The sequence below is a fragment of the Vitis riparia genome, chromosome 8 (genome assembly GCF_004353265.1).
Source record: "Vitis riparia cultivar Riparia Gloire de Montpellier isolate 1030 chromosome 8, EGFV_Vit.rip_1.0, whole genome shotgun sequence".
Taxonomy (NCBI): domain Eukaryota; kingdom Viridiplantae; phylum Streptophyta; class Magnoliopsida; order Vitales; family Vitaceae; genus Vitis; species Vitis riparia.
The window spans coordinates 2,357,006-2,380,069 of record NC_048438.1 but is presented as its reverse complement, the minus strand read 5'-3'; the positions used below and the strand labels follow the sequence as shown (position 1 = coordinate 2,380,069).

General features: G+C 41.0%; 1 protein-coding gene across 2 annotated transcripts in view; it reads left to right on the top strand.

Moving 5' to 3' along the window:
* Positions 1-23,064, top strand: part of LOC117921160 (probable polyribonucleotide nucleotidyltransferase 1, chloroplastic) — an 88,718-nt gene that overhangs the window by 44,544 nt on the left and 21,110 nt on the right. For both annotated transcript variants that reach the window (XM_034838968.1, XM_034838967.1), the window contains exons 10-12: positions 13,095-13,358; positions 16,781-16,855; positions 22,273-22,386. In XM_034838968.1, the coding sequence (XP_034694859.1) occupies positions 13,095-13,358; positions 16,781-16,855; positions 22,273-22,386 (453 nt within the window). The remainder of the gene's footprint in view (positions 1-13,094; positions 13,359-16,780; positions 16,856-22,272; positions 22,387-23,064) is intronic.

Below are 23,064 nucleotides of genomic sequence, written 5' to 3'. Positions count from 1 at the left end.
TTACCCAAGGCCTAACCAATCAACAAAATCTACAACGGAAGTGGGGCCAGAAACAAAAAAACCCCTGGACCACGCCCACAGATTACAAAGTAAAACCGATTTACACCCCTGAATCGAATGCTTTACATTATCAAAAGCCCTACTGTTTCTTTCCTTCCAAACAGTCCAAAAAAGGCACAATTTATCCCTTCTTTATAGGTTTTGTTTGTGCTGTGCTCGGGTATTATTCTTGTTGAATATAATGTATTTATAGTGTATAACCTTTCCTTGTTAATATAGGACACATATATGGTAGGACACATGTATGGTAGTTAGGACTCCTAGCGTTGTTTATATATATATTTCTCAATTGTAAGTAGATCATTACATTAATGAGAATCAAGGTCTTTCTTCTTTCTCTCTCTCAACATGGTATCAGAGCCAAGGAAGAAAACCTAATTCTTTCCTGTTTCCCGTGTCATCAACTCCGGGAAACCTTCCGGTGACCGTGTTTCATTCCGGTCACCTTCCCCATCTCCCAATACTTTCCGGTCATTCGGGTTGTCGACAGAAACCACTCACCGCCGGCGAACTTTTCCGGCGAACTTTCCGGCGACGTATTTTTCCGACACCGACCATACCAGAAGGAGCGCCTGGAGGAGATCTCCAACTTTTGTGAAGGCACCGGCACCAAAAGAGCCTCCACGCGCAATTTTCCGCCCGGCGGCTGCATCTCACGCGCCGGCGCGTGAGGGCGCGTGAGGCCTTTTCCGGTGACGCGCCTTCTCCTCCAGCTTCGCCTGACGCCGACCAGCCTCCCTACCTCCCTGGTTCTCCCATCCGAGCCCTGTACGTACCTCTTTTGGGGATTTTTGTCTCCGTCGGCCCTCCAAACAGTCTTTCCGGCGAAGCTCCGACTACTTTTTCTCCACTCCAATCCCTGCACGTGCCTTGGGAAGTGTTCTTCTACCTTTCTGGTGGTACCACGCCGCGATCTGAGGCCGTCTCCCTTTTCCGGTGGTGCCACGCCGCAATCTGAAGCCGTATTAGGGCTCTCTTCGATCCAAACATACTTCATTCTCCAGATAAGTAGATATGACTACTAAAAATTCCATTTTTTCCGTTGTTATATCTGGATCTCCTATGATTACTTCGGAGAAATTGGTTGGCAGTGACAATTATCTTTCCTGGTCTGCCTCTGTTGAACTTTGGTTTATGGGTCAAGGATATGAGGATCACTTGATTACACAGGAGGCAGATATCCCTGAGGTTGACCGCATACAGTGGAGGAAGATAGATGCACAGTTATGTAGTGTATTATGGCAATCGGTTGATCCCAAGATTCTTCTTCATCTTCGGGCCTACAAAACTTGTTTTAAATTTTGGACTCAGGCCAAAGGATTATATACGAATGATATCCAGCGTCTTTCTAAGGTGGCTTCTGCTATTGTCCATCTTAGCCAATAGGACTTGGATCTATCTACTTATATTGGCCCGATTGTCTCTCTTAAGGAGGAGTTCTTGACTGTGATGCCTCTTACTCCTGATGTTGGGGCTCAACAAACACAGCTTGACAAGTTCTTCATGGTTCTTACTCTTATTGGCCTCCGTCCGGATCTTGAGCCTGTCCGCTATCAGATTCTTGGTAGTTCATCAGTTCCGTCCTTGGATGATGTGTTTGCTCGCCTCCTCCGTATCTCCTCCACTCAGACTTTGCCACTTGATAGCACTTCAGATTCTTCTGTGTTAGTTTCTCAAACTAGCTCTCGAGGAGGCCACAGTGGTACCCGAGGTAGAGGTCAACGTCCTCATTGCACCTATTGCAATAAACTTGGCCACACTCGCGATCGTTGCTATCAGTTACATGGACGACCTCCTCGCACTGCCCATGTGGCCCAGTCCTCTGATTCTCCGCTGCCTCAGCCTCCGAGCTCTTCCGCATCTCAGACTTCTGTTGCCTCTGTTGCCCAGCCTGGTAATGCCTCTGCATGCCTTACCCACACATCTTCTCTTGGACCCTGGATTCTAGATTCTGGAGCTTCTGATCACTTATCTGGTAATAAGGATCTTTTCTCCTCTATTACTACTACCTCTGCTTTACCTACTATTACCTTAGCTAATGGTTCTCAAACTGTGGCTAAAGGTATTGGTTTGGCCCTTCCTCTGCCTTCTCTACCTCTCATTTCTGTCCTTTATACTCCTGAATGTCCTTTTAATCTTATTTCCATCAGCAAAATCACTCGTACTCTTAATTGCTCTATTACCTTTTCTGATAAATTTGTGACCTTGCAGGACCGGAGTACGGGGAAGACGATTGGCATAGGACGTGAGTCTCAAGGCCTCTATCACCTCACCTCGGATTCATCTCCTGCAGTTTGCATTTCCACTGATGCTCCTCTCCTCATTCACAATCGTCTGGGCCACCCTAGTCTCTCCAAGTTCCAGAAGATGGTCCCTCGTTTTTCCACTTTATCGTCGCTTCCGTGTGAGTCATGTCAGCTTGGGAAACATACTCGTGTCTCGTTCCCAAAGCGTTTGAATAATCGGGCAAAGTCTCCTTTTGAGCTTGTCCACACTGATGTTTGGGGTCCTTGTCGGACTGCGTCTACTTTAGGATTTCAGTATTTTGTCACTTTCATTGATGACTATTCTCGATGTACTTGGTTATTTTTAATGAAAAATCGAGCTGAGTTATTCTCTATTTTCCAGAAATTTTATGCTGAAATCCAAACCCAGTTCAATATTTTTATTCGTGTGTTACGGAGTAACAATGCCAGGGAATATTTTTCAGCCCCATTTACTTCGTTTATGTCCCATCATGGGATTCTTCATCAGTCTTCTTGTGCTCATACTCCTCAACAAAATGGGGTAGCTGAACGCAAGAATCGACATCTTGTTGAGACAGCTCGTACTCTCCTCCTCCATAGTAATGTTCCTTTTCGTTTTTGGGGGGACGCTGTTCTTACCGTTTATTATTTGATTAATCGTATTCCCTCCTCTGTCTTACATGATCAGATTCCTTACTCCCTTCTCTTCCCTGACCAACCACTTTATTTCCTTCCTCCTCGTGTCTTTGGTTGTACTTGCTTTGTTCATATTCTCACTCCTGGACAGGACAAGCTTTCCGCCAAAGCCATGAAGTGTCTTTTCTTGGGATACTCCAGACTTCAGAAGGGTTATCGTTGTTATTCCCTTGAGACTCATCGATACTTTATCTCCGCTGATGTCACCTTCTTTGAGGACTCACCATTCTTTTCCACCACTTCTGAGTCTCTTCCTGTTTTTGAAGTCTTGCCTATTCCCATTGTCTCCCCATCTGATGCTATGCCTCCTCGACCACTTCAGGTTTATCATCGTCGCCCTTGTGTCGTTGCTCCTCTCCCTTTTGCTGAGGCACCTGCTGACTCACTTCCTATCCCTTCGGCTTCACCTACCCCAGCTCTGCTTTCTCCTAATGACTTACCCATTGCTGTTCGGAAAGGTACTCGCTCTACTCGTAATCCTCATCCTATTTACAATTTTTTGAGTTATCATCGATTATCTTCACCCTATTCTGCTTTTGTTTCTGCTATATCCTCTGTTTCTCTTCCAAAGAGCACCCATGAAGCTCTTTCCCATCCAGGCTGGCGACAGGCAATGGTGGATGAAATGACTGCTCTGCACTCTAATGGCACTTGGGATCTTGTTGTTTTACCCTCGGGTAAATCTACCGTTGGCTGTCGTTGGGTCTACGCAGTTAAGGTTGGTCCTGATGGTCAGGTTGATCGCCTTAAGGCCCGCTTAGTTGCTAAAGGCTATACTCAGGTTTATGGTTCTGATTATGGTGACACATTCTCTCCTGTTGCCAAGATTGCTTCTGTCCGTCTGCTTCTCTCCATGGCTGCCATGTGTTCTTGGTCTCTTTATCAATTGGATATTAAAAATGCCTTCCTTCATGGTGATCTTGCCGAGGAGGTTTATATGGAGCAACCTCCTGGTTTTGTTGCTCAGGGGGAGTCTGGTTTAGTATGCAGGTTACGTCGTTCTCTATATGGCTTGAAACAATCTCCTCGAGCATGGTTTGGCCGTTTTAGTTCTGTTGTTCAAGAGTTTGGCATGCTTCGCAGTACAGCAGACCATTCAGTTTTCTATCATCATAACTCTTTGGGGCAGTGTATTTATCTGGTTGTTTATGTGGACGACATCGTTATTACAGGCAGTGATCAGGATGGTATTCAGAAACTAAAGCAACACCTTTTTACCCACTTTCAGACCAAAGACTTGGGGAAACTCAAGTATTTCTTGGGAATTGAGATAGCTCAATCCAGTTCTGCTGTGGTCTTTTCCCAAAGGAAGTATGCTTTAGACATCCTGGAAGAAACCGGTATGTTAGACTGTAAACCGGTAGACACACCTATGGATCCGAATGTCAAACTTGTACCAGGACAGGGGGAGCCTTTAGGAGACCCCGGGAGATATCGACGGCTCGTAGGTAAATTGAACTATCTCACCATTACTCGTCCAGACATTTCTTTTCCTGTGAGTGTTGTTAGTCAATTCCTACAGTCACCATGTGATAGCCATTGGGATGCTGTAATCCGCATTCTTCGATATATCAAAAGCACACCAGGCCAAGGTGTGTTGTACGAGATCAGAGGTCATACTTAGGTTGTTGGTTATACAGATGCAGATTGGGCTGGCTCACCCACAGATAGACGTTCCACTTCAGGGTACTGTGTTTTTATTGGAGGTAATCTAATATCTTGGAAGAGTAAGAAATAAGATGTAGTGGCCAGATCTAGCGCTGAAGCCGAGTATCGAGCTATGGCTTTGGCAACATGTGAACTCATATGGTTGAGACATCTTCTTCGAGAGTTGAGATTTGGAAAGGATGAACAGATGAAACTCATATGTGATAACCAGGCCGCATTACATATTGCATCCAATCCAGTCTTTCATGAAAGGACCAAACATATTGAAGTTGACTGTCATTTCATTAGAGAGAAGATCGCATCAGGATGTGTTGCTACAAGTTTTGTTAATTCAAATGATCAACTAGCTGACATCTTCACTAAATCTCTCAGAGGTCCTAGGATTAAATACATTTGTAACAAGCTTGGTGCATATGACGTATATACTCCAGCTTGAGGGGGAGTGTTGAATATAATGTATTTATAGTGTATAACCTTTCCTTGTTAATATAGGACACATATATGGTAGGACACATGTATGGTAGTTAGGACTCCTAGCCTTGTATATATATATATTTCTCAATTGTAAGTAGATCATTACATTAATGAGAATCAAGGTCTTTCTTCTTTCTCTCTCTCAACAATTATTTCCAGGTTTTATTACAAATAAACAAATAAATAATTCTGTAATTGAAAAATGGAAAAAGAAAAAGGCCCTCTTGTGAATGATTGAGTATGTCGACCTTGTGATTGGTTAGCATGGGATGCTTGAGGATTGATGCTTATACATTGTAGAAACAAGGACTTTAACTTATTGAGGGCAGGGTTTGAAGAGTGATTTCATCTTGCTATTGAAATTTTGTGCCTGTAACAGTACAATCAGTCACAGACCAATCTGTTAGCTTACTGCTGACTGGTTAGCTGATGTTAATTTCCATAGAGGGGAGCATCCATGTCTTTTGAAAAGATTAGTGTTTGGTGCTTCCAGTGAACATATCTCCAAGACCATCTTTCAGCTCAAGGTGCAGAAAAATACAGCAACCCGTTTCCCTCCACCTTGATATTTATTGTCCCTACCAGACAAGTCTTTTTAAGACTTTCCAGGAAAGCTAAGAACTTGGCCTCATGTCCAAAACAATAGCTTCTAGCTAGTTCACAGAAGTAGTGAAGAATCTCAACACTATGGTCTCTGAATGAGCCTCTAATTTGCATCCAGTTAAGGGTGTCTGAGCAAGCATCCATCGTTGAGCTTGAGGCAGTCTGTGGGGGGGAAAGCACACTGAGTGGGATGGCTGAGGAGGTCTGGTCCAGATCATGAAGATAACATCAATATGACCAAACATGAATCTTCTAGGAATAGAAACCCAAAAGGTTGTTTAATAATGAGCACTATCTTGCATCTCATCTACTGATTTCTCTTTATCCTTGAATATATCTTGGCATTAAACCAGAGTGTTGTTAGGACAATGCAATACAATGACGTTTTGCTCCTAGGTTTGCTTCCAATTTGGAAAGAAATAATCAATATATCTAAAACTTTTTTTTCGGACACCCACTTAATATTTTTTGATAGGTAAAGATAATTCATTAAAAAGAGGTGCCAGAAAAGCGACTCAAGATATACAGAACTATGCAAGGTATACAAACCTAAACACCCTCCACCAAAAAGCTAAGAAAAATAAAGAGGCCCAAAAAGTCACCTAGCCCAACAACGACCTTAATAGGAATCCAACCAATCAATAAAATTAACTATAGTTATAGGACATTCAACTATAAACAATTTAGCCTCAGACCAAAGAGAGAAAAGAAAGGAATATTTCAATCTTTGGATTGACAACTCGTCATCCTTAAATGCCAATCTATTTCTCGTCTTCCACACCGTCCAAAATATATGCAGAGGAGCCGCTCCCACACCTTCTTGCGCTTTTTGCCCACAAAAGAACCATGCCAACTAAGAAGAGTCTCTCTAACCGAGGAGGACAACACCCAAGACACCCCAAACAAAGTAAAGAGTAGCTCCCATAAGGCCCTTGTTTTTGAATAATGAAGAAGCAAATGATCTATTGTCTCCTCTTTCTCTAGACACATAAGACATCTATTTGCCAAGGACCATCCCCTTTTTTGAACAAGGTCTAGGGTTAAAGCTTTATCCCATGCTGCCTCCCACACAAAGAAACTGATTTTGGGTTGTACCCACCCATTCCAAATACAACTAGAAGGAAACAAAACAGGGTAGTCCGCTTCTAGAGCAAGGTAGAGAGACTTTGCTGAAAATTTTCCGCTCTTTGTTTCGGTCCAAACCACCATATCCTCTACATCTCCAAGCACTCTCTTCCCATGAAGGTGCTCCAAAAATCTTTCCGCCTCTTCCACCTCCCAATCATTTAGAGCTCTTGAAAAATAGGGGCTCTAACCCCCCTTAGCCAAGGGATCCCAAACATCTGCCACCCAAGCTTCCTTTTCAGCAGACAAGGCAAAGAGGGAAGGAAAAGACTCACACAAGGGGGAATCCCCACACCATCTATCCCTCCAAAAGCTCACCCTCCTCCCATTGCCAACTCTAAAAGAGATTCGAACGCCCACCAACTCCCAATCCATCCTTATTCCTTTCCAAAGCCCCACACCGTGTGCCTCTCTCACTTCCCGAGAGCTCCAACCCCCTCTATCTTCCTCATACTTTCTTCTAATCACTTGATTCCACAAAGCATCTCTCTCATTTGCGAATCGCCAATTCCATTTGGAAAGGAGAGCCTTATTGAGAATGGAAAGACATTTGACCCCCAATCCCCCTTTCTTTTTACTTAAGCACACCACCTTCCATTTTACTAAGTGTGGTTTTCTCTCCAAGTTGCCACCACCCCAAAGGGAGTCCCTTTGGATTTGCTCTAGTCTTCGTCTAACTGAACTTGGTAACTTCAGCAAGGACATAAAGTAAATAGGGAGATTCGACAAAGTGCTTCGAATTAAAGTTGCTCTCCCCCCCTTTGATAAGTATTGTCTCTTCCACATGACCAATCTTTTACGGAACCGCTCTTCCACTCCATCCCACACTGATACTGTCTTAAACAGAGCACCCAAGGGGAGGCCCAGATAAGTGGACGGGAGACTACCCACTCTACAACCAAAGTTCAAGGCAATATCATCGATATTCTCTACCCTCCCTATTGGAATGAGTTCACTCTTCTCCAAGTTAATTCTCAAACCTGATACGGCCTCAAACCACATAAGCAACCAGCTTAGGTAAGTCAGCTAGTCTTGGGAAGCTTGGCAAAATACCAAGGTGTCATCAGCAAACAACAAGTGTGAAATTTGAACCCCTTCTCCATTCCTTCCCTTCACTTTACAACCCAACATAAAACCTCCATCCACAGCCCTTTTAAGAAATGAGCTAAAAACCTCCATGGCTATCACAAAAAGATAAGGCGATAGAGGGTCACCTTGCCTCAATCCCTTTGAGCTTTGGAAGAAACCCTTAGACGTTCCATTAATCAACACAGAGAAACTTGCAGTGGATATGCACCACTTAATTCACCCTATCCATTTCTCCCCAAAGCCCATTTTCTGCATAACTGTGAGAAGGAAAGACCAGTCCACATTGTCATATGCCTTCTCTATATCAAGTTTGCACATAAAACCATTCTCATTATTCTTCAGAATTGAGTCAATGGCTTCATTCGCTATTAGCACTGCATCTAAAATTTGTCTACCCTCCACAAAGGCCCCTTGAGCCTTAGAAACCACCTTTCCAACCACCTTTTAAAGTCTATTGGCTAAAACCTTTGCTAACCACTTGTATAGGCTTCCCACTAAGCTTATGGGTCTAAAATCCGTCAAATCTTCAACCCCCACTTTTTTTGGGATTAAAACCAGAAAAATAGTGTTTAGACTTTTAACAAATTTGTTGTGATCATGGAACTCCCTGAAGAAACTCATCACATCCTCCTTCACAAAGTCCCAAGTGAACTGCCAGAAAGCCATAGTGAAGCCATCAGGCCCCGGGGCTTTATCCCCACTACAACCCAACAACGCACCATGCACCTCCTCCTCTGTGAACTACGCCTCCAAAGCATCAACATCCAAATTCTGCAACGTTTTGCACTGAAGCCCGAATAAAGGAGGGCGCCAGTCCCTCGGATTAGACAGCAAAGATCTGAAGGCATTCATTATTCCTTCACTAATCCCATTCTCCTCTGAATGGCAAACACCATTAATCTTAATTTGGTCCACATTGTTTCTTCTTCTGTGAGCGTTTGCCATCCTGTGGAAAAATCCTGTATTTCTGTCCCCCTCTTTCAGCCACACTTCCTTAGATTTTTGTCTCCAATTCATCTCTTCTAATAAAACCAATTTTTTGTATTCTTCCCTCGCTTCTCTTCTAGCATCCATCTCTTCCAACGTCAGTCTGTTAGTCTTCTCCTTTGCATACCAAAACTACAGCTAATCCAAAGCCATATTCTTCCTATATTCCACCCTCCCAAAGACATCTTTGTTCCACTCCTTCAGTTTAGACTTTACAACCTTTAGTTTTTCGGCCAGAATGAAGCTTGCAGAACCATTATAACTATCCCCCTCCCACCAAGCCTTCAACAGCTCCTTAAACCCCTCCACTTTGAGCCACATATTCTCAAATCTGAAGGGAGATGGTCCTCTTCTCAACCCTCCTCCTTCTAACATAATTGGGAAGTGGTCAGACACTGGTCTTGGGAGGACACATTGCCTTGAACCACTAAAATGATAATCTCACCCCTCATTGACCAAAAATCGATCTATCGTTGAGAAAGACTGGTTATTCACCCCTCCACTCCAAGTAAAAGGACCCCCTATCAGGGGCAAATCCTTTAGTTGTAAATCTTCTATTACATCTGAGAATCTTCTCATGTCTGAATTCGAGCTTCCTCCTCTATTGCGCTCTTCAGGGCTTAAGATGACATTAAAGTCACCAGCTACACACCACGGCCCATTCCAAAGATCGTAGATTGCCCCCAACTCATTCCACAAACATTCCATGTCTCTCCTCATGGTTGGACCATAAACCCCTGTAAAAGTCCACATAAAACCATCCTCACAGTTTTTAAAATGGCAGGAAATTGAATGTTCTCCCTTTTCTAACTCTATCAAATCCAGCACCCTATTATCCCAGAACACCACTATACCACCCGTTGAGCCCCTTGAATCCCTTCCCCAATCTAAGAATCTTCACACTCCCAAGCTCCTAATTAGACCCCTTGACATCTCCTGGATTTTTGTTTCTTGCAAGCAAACCAGGTCCACTTTATTCTTCTTAATCAAGGCCTTGATCACCTTCCTCTTATCACAATTATTAGCCGCTCTAACATTCCAAGAAAGAAGACGTATCTTCATCTAAACTTAGAGCAGTTGCCCCCCCCCCCCCCCCCCCCCCAAGATAATTCACAGTCCATTCTAGCTTTCTCAACTCCCTTTCGAATTTTGAAGATTCCAATTTTCTTTTTTTCATACCTTCTAGCTTCCCCTTCTTCCCTTTTTGAATTTTCCTTTCTTTCATTCTTTTGAGCAGAAACAAGATCTCCCCTTCAAAGCCCTCCATCGGTATTCTGAGGCATCGGCTAAACTTAGCCAAACAACTCGACTGCCAACTCAGCCCACCCCCTTCGTCCCCTTCCTCCATCATCTCTTAAGGAGCCCTGTCCAAAACAACCTCCGTCCCCTCCTCGGTCCTCTCATTTGCCAAACCTGACACCTCGGAGATCTCTGCCTCCCTACCATCTGCCAATATCATTCTAAGAGGACCCAAGACTAATCCCCTAGCTATTTCCGATCCACAACCCCGATTGCAACCTCCCTTTATGGCGTCAAACAACTCATCCAGCCCAAAAAGAGAAGAAGAAGAAGAGAGAACCCGCTTCCCCAACGAGAAAAAAGGCCGAGAAAGAGAACCTATGTACCTGGACGCCTCCTCCATCAAAGCTTCGTCGGTGAGCCTTCTAGTCTTTGGCGTTGGAGGAGACAAAGTCCCAAATCAGCCTCGTCTTGACACCCCCAGATCTCCTCTCGGCAACCCTTGCAAGCCCTAGCCTCAAGAGGGTCTTCGACAGTGTGTCATCCCATAGCTGGGCCTTTATGAGATTCTAGAGTGGGTCGGCCCACTTCCACGCAGCTCTTTAAGTGCGTGTTTGGTAATGGGCCTAATTGGGGCAGCCCACCATCCTCCATGGAACTTGAATGGCCCTCCTTAATGGGCCTCCTCTGGAGATTTGTCTCCAGCCTGAAAGATATTGGGCTTAAGTGTGATGGCCCACAAGCTTCTTTGCATCCAATCAGACCCTCCACAATGGGCCTCCTCTCCACTTCCAGCTCCACACCCCAACCCAAAATTCCCTTAGCTTTAGCTGCAGGCCCAATTTTTGAATTAATCCCCCAGACTGCTGCCATCTTTTGGTCTTGTCTGCCTCTGCCCCTCTTGTCGACATCAAGTCAGAAAGAGGAGCCTCCATGTCTGTCCCACATAGATTTTCACCATCTTCAGACGGCACAGCCCCTTTTGCAGGCTGTTCGTTTGGCTTCATCTGCTTCCCCACTCTGCCGGCGCGTGAAGTCCCCCCTTCTTCTTCCTTAGCCTCTTGTTCCCTCCCCGACCCATTTCTGATCGCCGGAAGCACTTTGGACACCCTTGGCAGCACCTCCCACCACAGTTGCAAAGCAAAACAAGTATTGCCGATTACCACTTGCAGGGAGCTTGACCATTCTGTCCCCTCCGACTTCACTAGCAATCTGGCCCATTGGAGCTCCTTGAAAGCAACAGTGCTTTCATCCATTGCAACGAAGCCCCCACAACAGTCTCCAATCTTCTTAAAAACTTCCCAGCTCCAAAGATGCAATGGTAATCCCATCACTCTCACCCAAACTTCCTTAAGATGTTCACAACTTTGAGAACAACCCACTTCTGGGTCCCACCTTTCCAAGTGCAGAACCGAATCCTTAAAACATCGGAGACCTCTTGATAACACTTTGTCTGCCTCTGTTTTATTCTCAAACTCAATCAAAATAAAGGGGCCCCCCATTCTTGCGAACTTTACTCCTCCTTTGAGTTTCCAATGACTTTGTCCCCATCTTTCCAGATCACACAGGTGTGGAACTGAAACCAAAGTTTCTCCCCATCTCCCAACAAGGCATCGGTCCAGCAGCTCCCTTCCTCTTGACACGTCTTCTTCTCCAAGTTGTAGCCATGCTGCTTCCCCTAGCCTTCTCACTCTTGAAACTCCTCTTGTATTCACCGCATCAACGTAGGATTTTTCTTTCTTCCCCTTCGAATCCCCATCTCTACTCTCAGTCTTAGAAGATTCAGAAACTTCCCTAGGCTCATCACATGTCGATATTCCGAGTGAACAAAGTTTTTCAGCCAACAAAGCCCAACCTTCCAAGAAACCTTTTCCTTCTGGGAACACTAAACAATGTCTCTTTGCATCCAAGTCAATCACTGAACACAATAAAAATCTGCCAGCCTCATTTGCTCGACATTCTAGTTTGTATCTCCTTCCTCCATCTTCCCAGCTTTTGACGAATCTCTGCCCAAACTCCCCCCTACAGTTTGCCTCCACTCCCTCCAACAGCCAGCACAAACTGGACCTTCCAAACCTTATCCACGAGGTGAAACCTCTACTTCTTTCCACAATAATCCCCTTTAGTTTCTTCCCAAACACATCCACAGATATTTCAAAAGACTTGGAGTCCACTGCAAACCAGCAACTCCCTCCTCTTTTCCCCATTTCTAGAAACACTTTTCATTATCTACTCAACAAAAAATGGTTAGATGGTCACCAGTAACAAATATCTCATTTGGAAACAGTTGGGTTTTCAAAGTTGCATCCATGAGGGCTATATTCAGCAACGTGTATGATAATGAAAGAAGTAGGGCTCATTTGAGACAGCACATTGTTTTTAGTTTCAGCTGAAAGCTCGGACACCCACTTAATATCAACATAGAGTTCAGTCTTTGCCATAGCTTTAAAGCTGTAGAGCAATGAGTAACAAAGATGGTTAGTTGACATATTCCAGTGAAATGTGGACTAAAGTGTTAACTTTGTTAGAGTTTGATTTATTTTGGTATGTTATGTTTAAGAGCCATTTTATTTATTAGTTGTTAGGTATTCGTTATTCAGAGTATTTTTGCAGTCATTTAGAGGGTCAGTCCTATTTATCAGTAATAATTTCTATTACTAATAATATAAATAAATAAGAAGGTATATATGAAGCAATGATACTACAGTATGGCAATATCTGCAATATAAAACTCACACGACTATTTAATATGGAAGTTTTGTGCTCTGAAATCCTTGATCATAGTTCACCATGCTATATCTTGTGATTCCAACTATGGAAACTCCTATTTCCCTGTTGAGCTTTACTCTTAGTGATCTCATCTTCTCTGGAATAATGGTAAGTGGTAAAATCTTTTATCATGTACAGGAAATTGCAGGGCAGCAGTTGGGTAAGGTGCTTCAAATTAGGAATAAAATACCGAGAAGAAAGGCCCTTATATCATTGGAAGAAGAAGTTTTAACTATACTTACAGAAGAGGGGTATGTAAGTAAGGATGAAACCTTGGGAACTGCCGAAACAATACAGGATTTATTTGAGGATGAAGATGAGGATGAAGAAGTGGTTGTGGATGGTGAAGTAGATGAAGGTGATGTTCACATAAAGCCAATTCCACGGAAATCCAGTCCTTTGGTAAAGCTTAACTTAATTGTAAACTACTTTCATGTGTATTTTATGTGATTATGCTTGAATAGTAATTTCTGTTGCATCTTGGTTATTTGGTGGTGCGTAGCACCTTTTATTGGTTGACTGTGGCTTTTAAAAGGTTCTTGAAGGTCAAGGTTTTTGCTGACTTGTAATTAAATTACTGGAGAATAACCTTTAAGTTTGTTTGCCATGCTGTGTAACCATGAAATAATTAGTCACTTTAAGCACAAATTAAACTATTTACTTCCATAACAATATAAAGAATGAAACTTGTGTACTGAATCATGTTCAGGTTTTCTTGATTCTTGCTCCTTTTTGTTATTAAACATTTCATATATTTCTCTTAAGATAATTTTTTTAGAATTGGACTGTGTAGGCTAGAATGATTTGACAACTTTTGAGAGTTAGATTACTAAGATTAAACATAACTCCTCTTTTGACCAACTGAGAAAAAGTAATCTAAGTCTCAAAATTTCTCAAATCATTTTAATCTACACAGTCCAATTCTGTGCTCCTCTCTTCCCCTGAGAAACACATGAGATACCAACCACATTCTCTTCCATTTTAAATTAAAAATCCCATAGTCTCTGCTTCTCATAAACCTTCCAACAAGGTCACTATCTCACTCTTTGCCTATCCAAGTCCTGTTGGTTTAGATGAATCTCTAACCACAGTGGCAATATGATTGCTGAATGCTCCCACAATGCTCAATTAACCAAGATTCCTTAGTTAGTATTCCCCAAAGTTTAGTTTGAAAAAAGCTGATGGTAGGGATTCCCATACTGCACTGACCTCATTTTGGTTCTTGCTACTAATGCTTAGTTGTATGCCTTCCTCCAATCCAATATAGTCAGGATGATAGGAATGCCTGTGAACTCTATTGAGAGTGATCCCCTCAAGCAGTCTAATTTTACACAGCATTCCAGAAGAACTCAAATGGCCTCCAATTATCTTCTAAAATCCTAAGATTCCCATTTGACAAATCACCTAAAGAAGAGCAAGCATGGCTCCAATCAAAACACTGTCTTCCAAACCTCTGAAACCTTACGCATCACGTTTGCTGCATCTCTAGGGGGATCCCATGGAAAATCCACCTCTTGAAATAGCCTATTCTGTAAGGTCCAAGTCATAGTACAATGTAAAAAGAGATGATCCATTGTCCAAATGAAGAACACAACACTCAGGTTAAGAGCTCTAAAGGCTTCTTTTGTGTATCAAAATATTGGTGTTGGCTCTCTTTATAAGGAACTTTAGACTTCCAAATGAAGTTGACATAAGGAAATTTATTTGAAGTGTTGTGGGAGAATGACCTTAGAAGAACCAAAATCGAAACTCTCTTATTAAGAAATAACCAAGAGAGATGCATAATATGCAAAGAGAGAAAAAGAGAAGATACATTGTCAATTTTCTGATCTAATAAATTGCATCGAAAATCAAATTTCCTGGAAAGGGAAAATTGTGACTGCTTAAAACATGAGAAATAGAGTGAACCCTAACCCCTCAAAATGCGATAAAGGACTAGGGTATAGAATGCAGCAAAGTGGTTGATACCTACCAGAGATTCTCCCATGAACAAAATTTTGAATCATACCCCTCTTAGAAACAAATTAAAAGAAATCGGATCAAACTTGGGTGGTAGCTTTGCAAGCACATCAGTTTAACAACCTAACCATGGGGATCTTATCTGCTTGAGCATCACCCCATAACAGAAAGATGGTTTTTTCTTCAGATAACTTGTGACATTAACGAAGATTCTACTTCTTAAAGCAACAGTAGGAGTTTGTAAGATGTATCTTTTCATATTTTGTTAGGAAAAGTACACTAATTTTCAGATTTAGGTTTTAGGTAGATTTGTGGTGGAGGAATCAACCTCTATGTTCACAATTTTCAAATCTTTACAGAGTTAAATATCATCATTTCAACTATCCCTAATAACTCTTCTTCTCCTTTTCTTTCTTAGAACCTGAACTTTCGTGCAACCTCACAGATTTGGAAATTGAGAACCTTGAAAGACTTATGTCCTCACTTTAGTGCACTTGTCTCCATCCATCTCAGACACAAGAACTTATTCTCTATGCTCTTTAGGTTTATTCTTTGTAAAATCTTTCTCTTTGGCTTTGTCCAATTTATCAAATTTAGTTCCTTTCTTTCCAGCCAAATTTGTATGGAAATCTAAAGTCCTATCTAAGGTCAGGGCCTTTACATAGGTAGTGGTGCACAAGAAGGTGAATACCAATGACATGCTACAGTTGAGAAGACCTTACAAATCCCTTAGTCATGATTGGTGCATCTCATATATGGGGAATGGAGAGTCGATCGATCATCGATCATCTTTTTCTATATTGTTCAATAACTTTGGGACTATGACACAAGTTATTTAGTCTAGTGATGATGGATTGGGTTTTGCTTAGGAGTATATGCACCATAATAACCATTTCTTATTGAGGATTGAAGAGTTTCATTAGAGGCAAGATTCTTTGGCAGATCACTTGCCTTACATTGCCTTAGATCATGTAATGAGAGAGAAATGCTAGGATCTTTAAGGAAAAGTGGAGGAAGGTAGAGATGTTAGTGGGATTTACTTCACTTCCATTCCTCCTTTTGGGCCTCTTGTATTGTTGCATTTAAAGGCACTCTTCTTAATGTTATTCAGCTCACTTGACATTTGGTTTGTAATTAAAAAAGGGCTGGATGGCAATGAGTGGAGTTTTATTCGGAATTGATATATAGCTTTCAGTGGACTAAATTTTTTGTGTAGGTCTCCTTGTATAGTGGGGTGGTTTGTCATACTTTGATCAAATTCTTGTCTTTTGTGAGGAGTATCTCTCATCATTCTCTTATCCATAATTAATATATCTTTATTTCTAATAAAAAAGGCACAGGAATCATAAGATTGCTGTGGTTTTGCTTGAGGTTGTACAAATACTGAAGATCTTGCCCAATCATGATTCTCATTCTCATTTCTTCTTCTTTCTTGTCACGGCAAGGACACAAGTCAACAACATGTAATCAAATTGTGTAGTTTAAGGATACCTGTTGAAACTTGTGGACTAGAATAATTTCTGTAGTTCCAAAAATATGGAATTAATTATTCTCTAAATTTGCTAAATACCTGAAAAGGTATTGAAAAAACTATTATGCCCTTAAAATATAGAACCTAGTATGGAAATTATTTTGTAGAATAAATAATTTCATACTTGATGCTGCATAATTTCATCAATCATACATTGTTTTCTATTCCAAGTACTTTACACTGCCAGGTCACTTGTGGTAATAAATTCTGCATGTTGGAGCTTTGATTTTAAGTCTGTTAAACTATTATTGATTTGTTTCTATATCTTTGATTTATAACCATTTGAGTTTTTCTGTTAAGGATTTTGTTCTGACAAATGAATTGGTGCTGCCAGTTTTTTTCTGAGGTAGATGTGAAGCTGGTATTTAAAGAAGTTACATCCAAATTTCTACGGAGACGTATTGTTGAGGTATGAATGTTTGTCCTGCAAAGTAATCAAAAGAAGATGAAAACTTTCCTTTCACTCCACCCCATTTGTGTGTGCACACTGCACACACGCACATGCATAAAACAAAAGGCAGCATAAGCAAAATGCAAAGCAGTGAATTAGTGAAAGGCTTGAAATCATCAAGGGTGCTTGGTGTTGTTGGTTATTATGTCAAGATCTGGCACAAGTTAGCCATAGATTACCTGAGTCTCCAACTAGGAACAGAAACAATATCTTCAAGAGGAGCATAATTCTGTTTTTCTAATAGGCAAACTGTCAAGGATGTTGGTCTCCCAAGGAGCCTCATGATATAATAATATTATAATGGAGAATCCTGTTCCACAGGAAAGGCCCTTGCATCAAGGTGAGTAACCACATTTAAAACTTCCTAGTGACCAAAAAGTGCAATGTTGTGACAGACCATGACAACCAACAATAATTAGGGAGAATAAATTAAGAATATAAGAACATTAATAATATAAATTATATAATGAGTTAGCTAGTTCACCCAATAGCTTACATCCATGTGAAAATGACAAAGAATTTCCACTTGTGTAATAAGATTATGTTGAGAGAGAGAGAAAGAAGAAAGACCTTAATTCTCATTAATGTAATAATCTACTTACAATTGAGAAATATATATATATATATACAAGGCTAGGAGTCCTAACTACCATACATGTGTCCTATATTAACAAGGAAAGGTTATACACTATAAATACATTATATTCAACACTCCCCCTCAAGCTGGAGCATATACGTCATATGCACCAAGCTTGTTACAAATATATTTAATCCTAGGACCTCTGAGAGATTTAGTGAAGATGTCAGCTAGTTGATCACGCGCGGAAAAGACCTCACGCGCCGGCGCGTGATATGCAGCCGCCGGCTGGAAAATTGCGCGTGGACGGTGCGTGGATGCTCTTTTGGTGCCGGTGCCTTCACAAAAGTTGGAGATCTCCTCCAGGTGCTCCTTCTGGTATGGTCGGTGTCGGAAAAATACGTCGTCGGAAAGTTCGCTGGAAAAGTTCGCCGGCGGTGATTGGTTTCTGTCGACGATCCGACTGACCGGAAAGTATTGGGAGATGGGGAACGTGACCGGAATGAAACACGGTCACCGGAAGGTTTCCCGGAGTTGATGACACGGGAAACAAGAAAGAATTAGGTTTTCTTCCTTGGCTCTGATACCATGTTGAGAGAGAGAGAAAGAAGAAAGACCTTAATTCTCATTAATGTAATAATCTACTTACAATTGAGAAATATATATATATACAAGGCTAGGAGTCCTAACTACCATACATGTGTCCTATATTAACAAGGAAATGTTATACACTATAAATACATTATATTCAACAGATTACAATTTCGAATTCTGAAATTCCGAGGCCAATTACATTGAAGGACTCTTTTTGTCAAATCTTTCTCTATATTTTTTCACTTAGGGATAGACATTATAGGGAACTAAATCCTTAATTACGAACTGCCATAAAGAAATCTCACAATAGGAGACCTTTATAATAATAGTAAGGCGCATTTGCCAAAATATCTTCTAATAGGAAACTTTTAAAGAATTAGAAGTTGAAGTCATAGAGGAATTTGAGACACTTTTCAATAATCTTCCACTTTGATGCAAACTTTCTTGATCCTTACAACATAAAAGATTTCCATGCCATTTCCCTCATGTTCCTAAATGGACCTCATAAACTCAATCACAAATTACGTTTGGAAATGGGGGTGCTTGAAATTTTTTTATGAGCTTTTGTTTTTTTGTTTGCTATTGAAATTTTAGTTTGGCCATAAATATAAATGAAAGTTGTGTGCGTGTGTTTTTTTATTTTTTATCTGTTGTGAGTGGGTGGGAGTTAGGGGTCAATAAGCCATTTGTTTGTTTCATGAAGCTAAGAATAACAACCAAATCGTCCTGGAAAAAAGAAAAAGAAAAGAAAGTTCGAAGAGAACAAAGCTCGCCTTTTTGCCACTATTGGAAATTGTTAATTTTCCTTCAATCATTAAGTTTGGAGAGAATAAAGCCATTTATTTGTTTCATGAAGTTAAAAATGCATTTTTGAATGGAGATATGGAAGAAGAGATTTATATGGAAGTCGCTCTTGAATTTGGAAGTGGCGTAACCAACAAAAAGGTGTGTAAATTGAAGAAATCTTTATATGAGCTAAAACAATCTCTAAGAGTGTGGTTTGGAATGTTTGCTAAAGTGACGAAAAATATGAGATATGGACAAAATTAGGGAGATCATACATCGTTCATCAAGTATTTAGATTCATGAGAAGTTACAACTCTTCTGGTACATGTAGATGACATCATTGTGATGGAAAATGATGAAAAGAGAGACAAACTTTGAGTCAATGCTTGACTAAGAAATTTGAGATTAAAGAGTTAGGAAGGTTGATGTACTTTCTAGGAATTGAAGTTGCACATTCTAAGTAGAGAATTTTTATTTCTTAGTGGAAATATGTAATAGACCTTTTCAAGGAAACATGGAAGTTGGTGTGAAAACCAACAAACACACCAATAGATCCTAATCATAAGCTTGGAGAGGCTGAGGAAGATGCTATTGTAGATAGAGAGATGCATCAACATTTGGTAGGAAGACTCATTTATCTCTCTCTCACAAGACCAGATATAACATATGCTATGAGTGTGATTAGCCAGTTCATGCACAACTCAAAAGAGGCTCATTTGGAAGTTGCTAACTGAGTACTACAATACCTTAAGGGTCTCAAGGAAAGAGCATCCTATTTAAACGAAACTTGGGACTACTACTTAAAGCATGCATAGATGTAGAATCTTGGGATCAACCGATTGCCATAATACACTACATAACTGTGCATCTATCTTCCTCCACTGTACGCGGTCAACCTAAGGGATATCTGCCTCCTGTGTAATCAAGTGATCCTCATATCCTTGACCCATAAACCAAAGTTCAACAGAGGCAGACCAGGAAAGATAATTTTCACTGCCAACCAATTTCTCCAAAGTAATCATAGGAGATCCAGATATGACAGAGGAAAAAATGGAAGTTTTAGTAGCCATATCCACTTATCTGGAGAATGAAGTATGTTTGGATCGAAGAGAGCCCTAATACGGCTTCAGATTGCGGCGTGGCACCACCGAAAAAGGGAGACGGCCTTAGATCGCGGCGTGGTACCACCAGAAAGGTAGAAGAACACTTCCCAAGGCACGTGCAGGGATTGGAGTGGAGAAAAAGTAGTCGGAGCTTCGCCGGAAAGACTGTTTGGAGGGCTGACGGAGACAAAAATCCCCAAAAGAGGTACGTGCAGGGCTCGGATGGGAGAACCAGGGAGGTAGGGAGGCTGGTCGGCGTTAGGCGAAGCTGGAGGAGGAGGTGCGTCGCCGAAAAAGCCTCACGCGCCCTCACTCGCCGGCGCGTGAGATGCAGCCGCCGGTCGGAAAATTGCGCGTGGCCGGCACGTGGATGCTCTTTTGGTGCCGGTGCCTTCACAAAAGTTGGAGATCTCCTCCAGGCGCTCCTTCTGGTATGGTCAGTGTCGGAAAAATACGTCTCTGGAAAGTTCACCGGAAAGTTTGCCGGAAAAGTTCGCCGGCGGTGGGTGGTTTCTGACGACGATCCGACTGACCGGAAAGTATTGGGAGATGGGGAAGGTGACCGGAATGAAACACGGTCACCGGAAGGTTTCCTGGAGTTGATGACACGGGAAACAGGAAAGAATTAGGTTTTCTTTCATATAATTTCTACTTACAATTGAGAGATATATATATATACAAGGCTAGGAGTCCTAACTACCATACATGTGACCTATATTAACAAGGAAAGATAATATACTATAAATACATTATATTCAACAGTCACTACTTTGAAAAGGTTTGGGAATTGAGAGCAAAGTTGTTGATCTACCTACTGGCCATCACAAGTCTTCTGACAAACAAATCTTAGTGGTATCAACACATCACCTTCCAAAAATCGAGCATGGTGAGAGATATATGAGAAAATTTGTGCAATGACCTTCCAAGGACAACAATGTGATCACCTAACTAAAATATTTTTATAGGCAAATGATATGGGAATAGATATTAAAAGTACCAAAAAGAATAGCGCGTCGAAGTACACAAGATATGCACAACAGACGTTGAAAGGCTAAGCCAAAAAGGAGTGTGACTAGTAGATATGCCATAGTGCAGTGCTTTCCCTATGAAACCTTCATAGCCACTTCCCTAAGAGAGTTCTACTCCTTAAGGAAATCTTGCCTAAACCTAGTGCCCCATCCTCTTTTTTCCTTAGGCTTGCACACTTGGTCCCAACATATAAGGTGGTCTCCCTTATCCCCTTCTCATCATCACCAAAGAAAGTCCCTTTATGATTTCTCAATCTTAAATGCTGTAGTGAAAGGAATCTTGAACATCAAAATGAAGTAATTACAGATGGGAAACAAACAAGATTGTATAAAAGTTATTCTACCCCTTACGGGCAAGAAAGCTTTTTTTCAACTATATAATCTCTGAGAAATCCAATCAATCACTTGGTCCCAAAAAATAATAGCCTTAGGGTTCCCCTCCTACGGGAGTCCCAAATAGGTCAAAGGCCTCAGACACTTAATGTTCTTGTAAGGAAACCGACCTTATGATCTGATTTTGACTAGTATTGATTCTTGATGAATTCTCTTATGTAGATTTATCTTGAGGCCTAAAATATGCCCAAAGACCAGCAAGATTTGCTTAAAATTTTGCAGATCTTTCGTGCAAGCTCTTGAAAAGTGTGACACCTTAACTTTCTTTCTTCACTGTAAGAAGGCTTCATTGAAGAAGGAGAAGGAGTTGCTAAAAGGTGGTATATTTATTTATTTATGAAGCTTTCTTTCTTCCCTGTAAGAACGCTTCATTGAAGAAGGAGAAGGAGTTGCTAAAAGGTGGTATATTTATTTATTTATGAGACCAGTGCACTCCAATTATATTTTTGTGTTGCTCATTTCTGAATGGTAAATTGGTTGAGCTGTGTTTCATAAAAGTGAAACTTTATACCATAAATTTTAAGAGGCGAACCTTAAAACTGCTGAAAGGACAAACTCTTTATTAGGATAATAATTTAGAATCACAAATACCGTGTGCATGTGGTGTTGCATAATGTATTGGTGAACTTAGCTGAAATTTTGGAAATTGGAAGTCCAGTGATTACTAGAACTTTTTATCTGAAATTTTATTGATTACTAGAACCTTATATCAAATGCACCTAACACAACAATTTTGTGTTCAGCATTAAATCATGTGAGGATACACACTACCAGAATGGGATGGACCTTTTCCTTGACTGTGAAATCAAATTCTTGTTAGCCAAACAGAACCTTAACTAAATGAAGCTAAGAATGTCAATTTCTTATACTCGGTGTTTATTGTGACTCCCACAGGGTGGCAAAAGAAGTGATGGTCGAAGCCCAGATGGGATACGTTTAATCAACTCGCAATGTGGATTACTTCCTAGAGCACATGGAAGTGCTCTTTTCACACGGGGGGAAACTCAGGTTTGATGAAGTTTAAATTTATTATAGAAAGCTTGCATATGGTGATTAGGCGATTGCAGGCATATTATTTATCTTTTTGTGCCTGCCTCTCCTCCAACTGTGGTCTCATGGATAAGTAGTTGCCACTTTCTTATCAGCACGTGTTTTCAAGTTTTTTCTTTATTTCAAATACTAATATCCCATCTCCAGGCACTCTTGTTAAGTTACTGGTGTTGTTAGGCAGTCAGTCAGCTCTAAAATTACACATGTTTCTTATCTTTATTCTGTTTTCCACTAGACAATCTAAACATTGTTAAACATCATATATAATTATGTTTCTTGATGGCTGAAAACTATGCCTTATATGCATACCTGGTCTTATCATTGTTTTCATCTCAAAAATGTTAATTGGTATATGTTCATCACTTCACAATTGGGTGGCTCATGTTCAACCAGGGTATAATCCCATGCTAACTTATTAATTTATCAATATTACCCCTTCCAAATAGCAGAATTACTATGTTGGAGGTTTTAGTTTATATCTTGGTCATCCACATACAGCTACTTCAACACTTTTGATGTCATTGTGGAAGTTTCATTTTGTTGTTCAGTCACTATTAAGTTTATTCAAGCCCAGTCAACAAACAAAGGCACCACCTGCCAGCCAACATTTTTTTTGTGTATTTAGTGATTAAATGG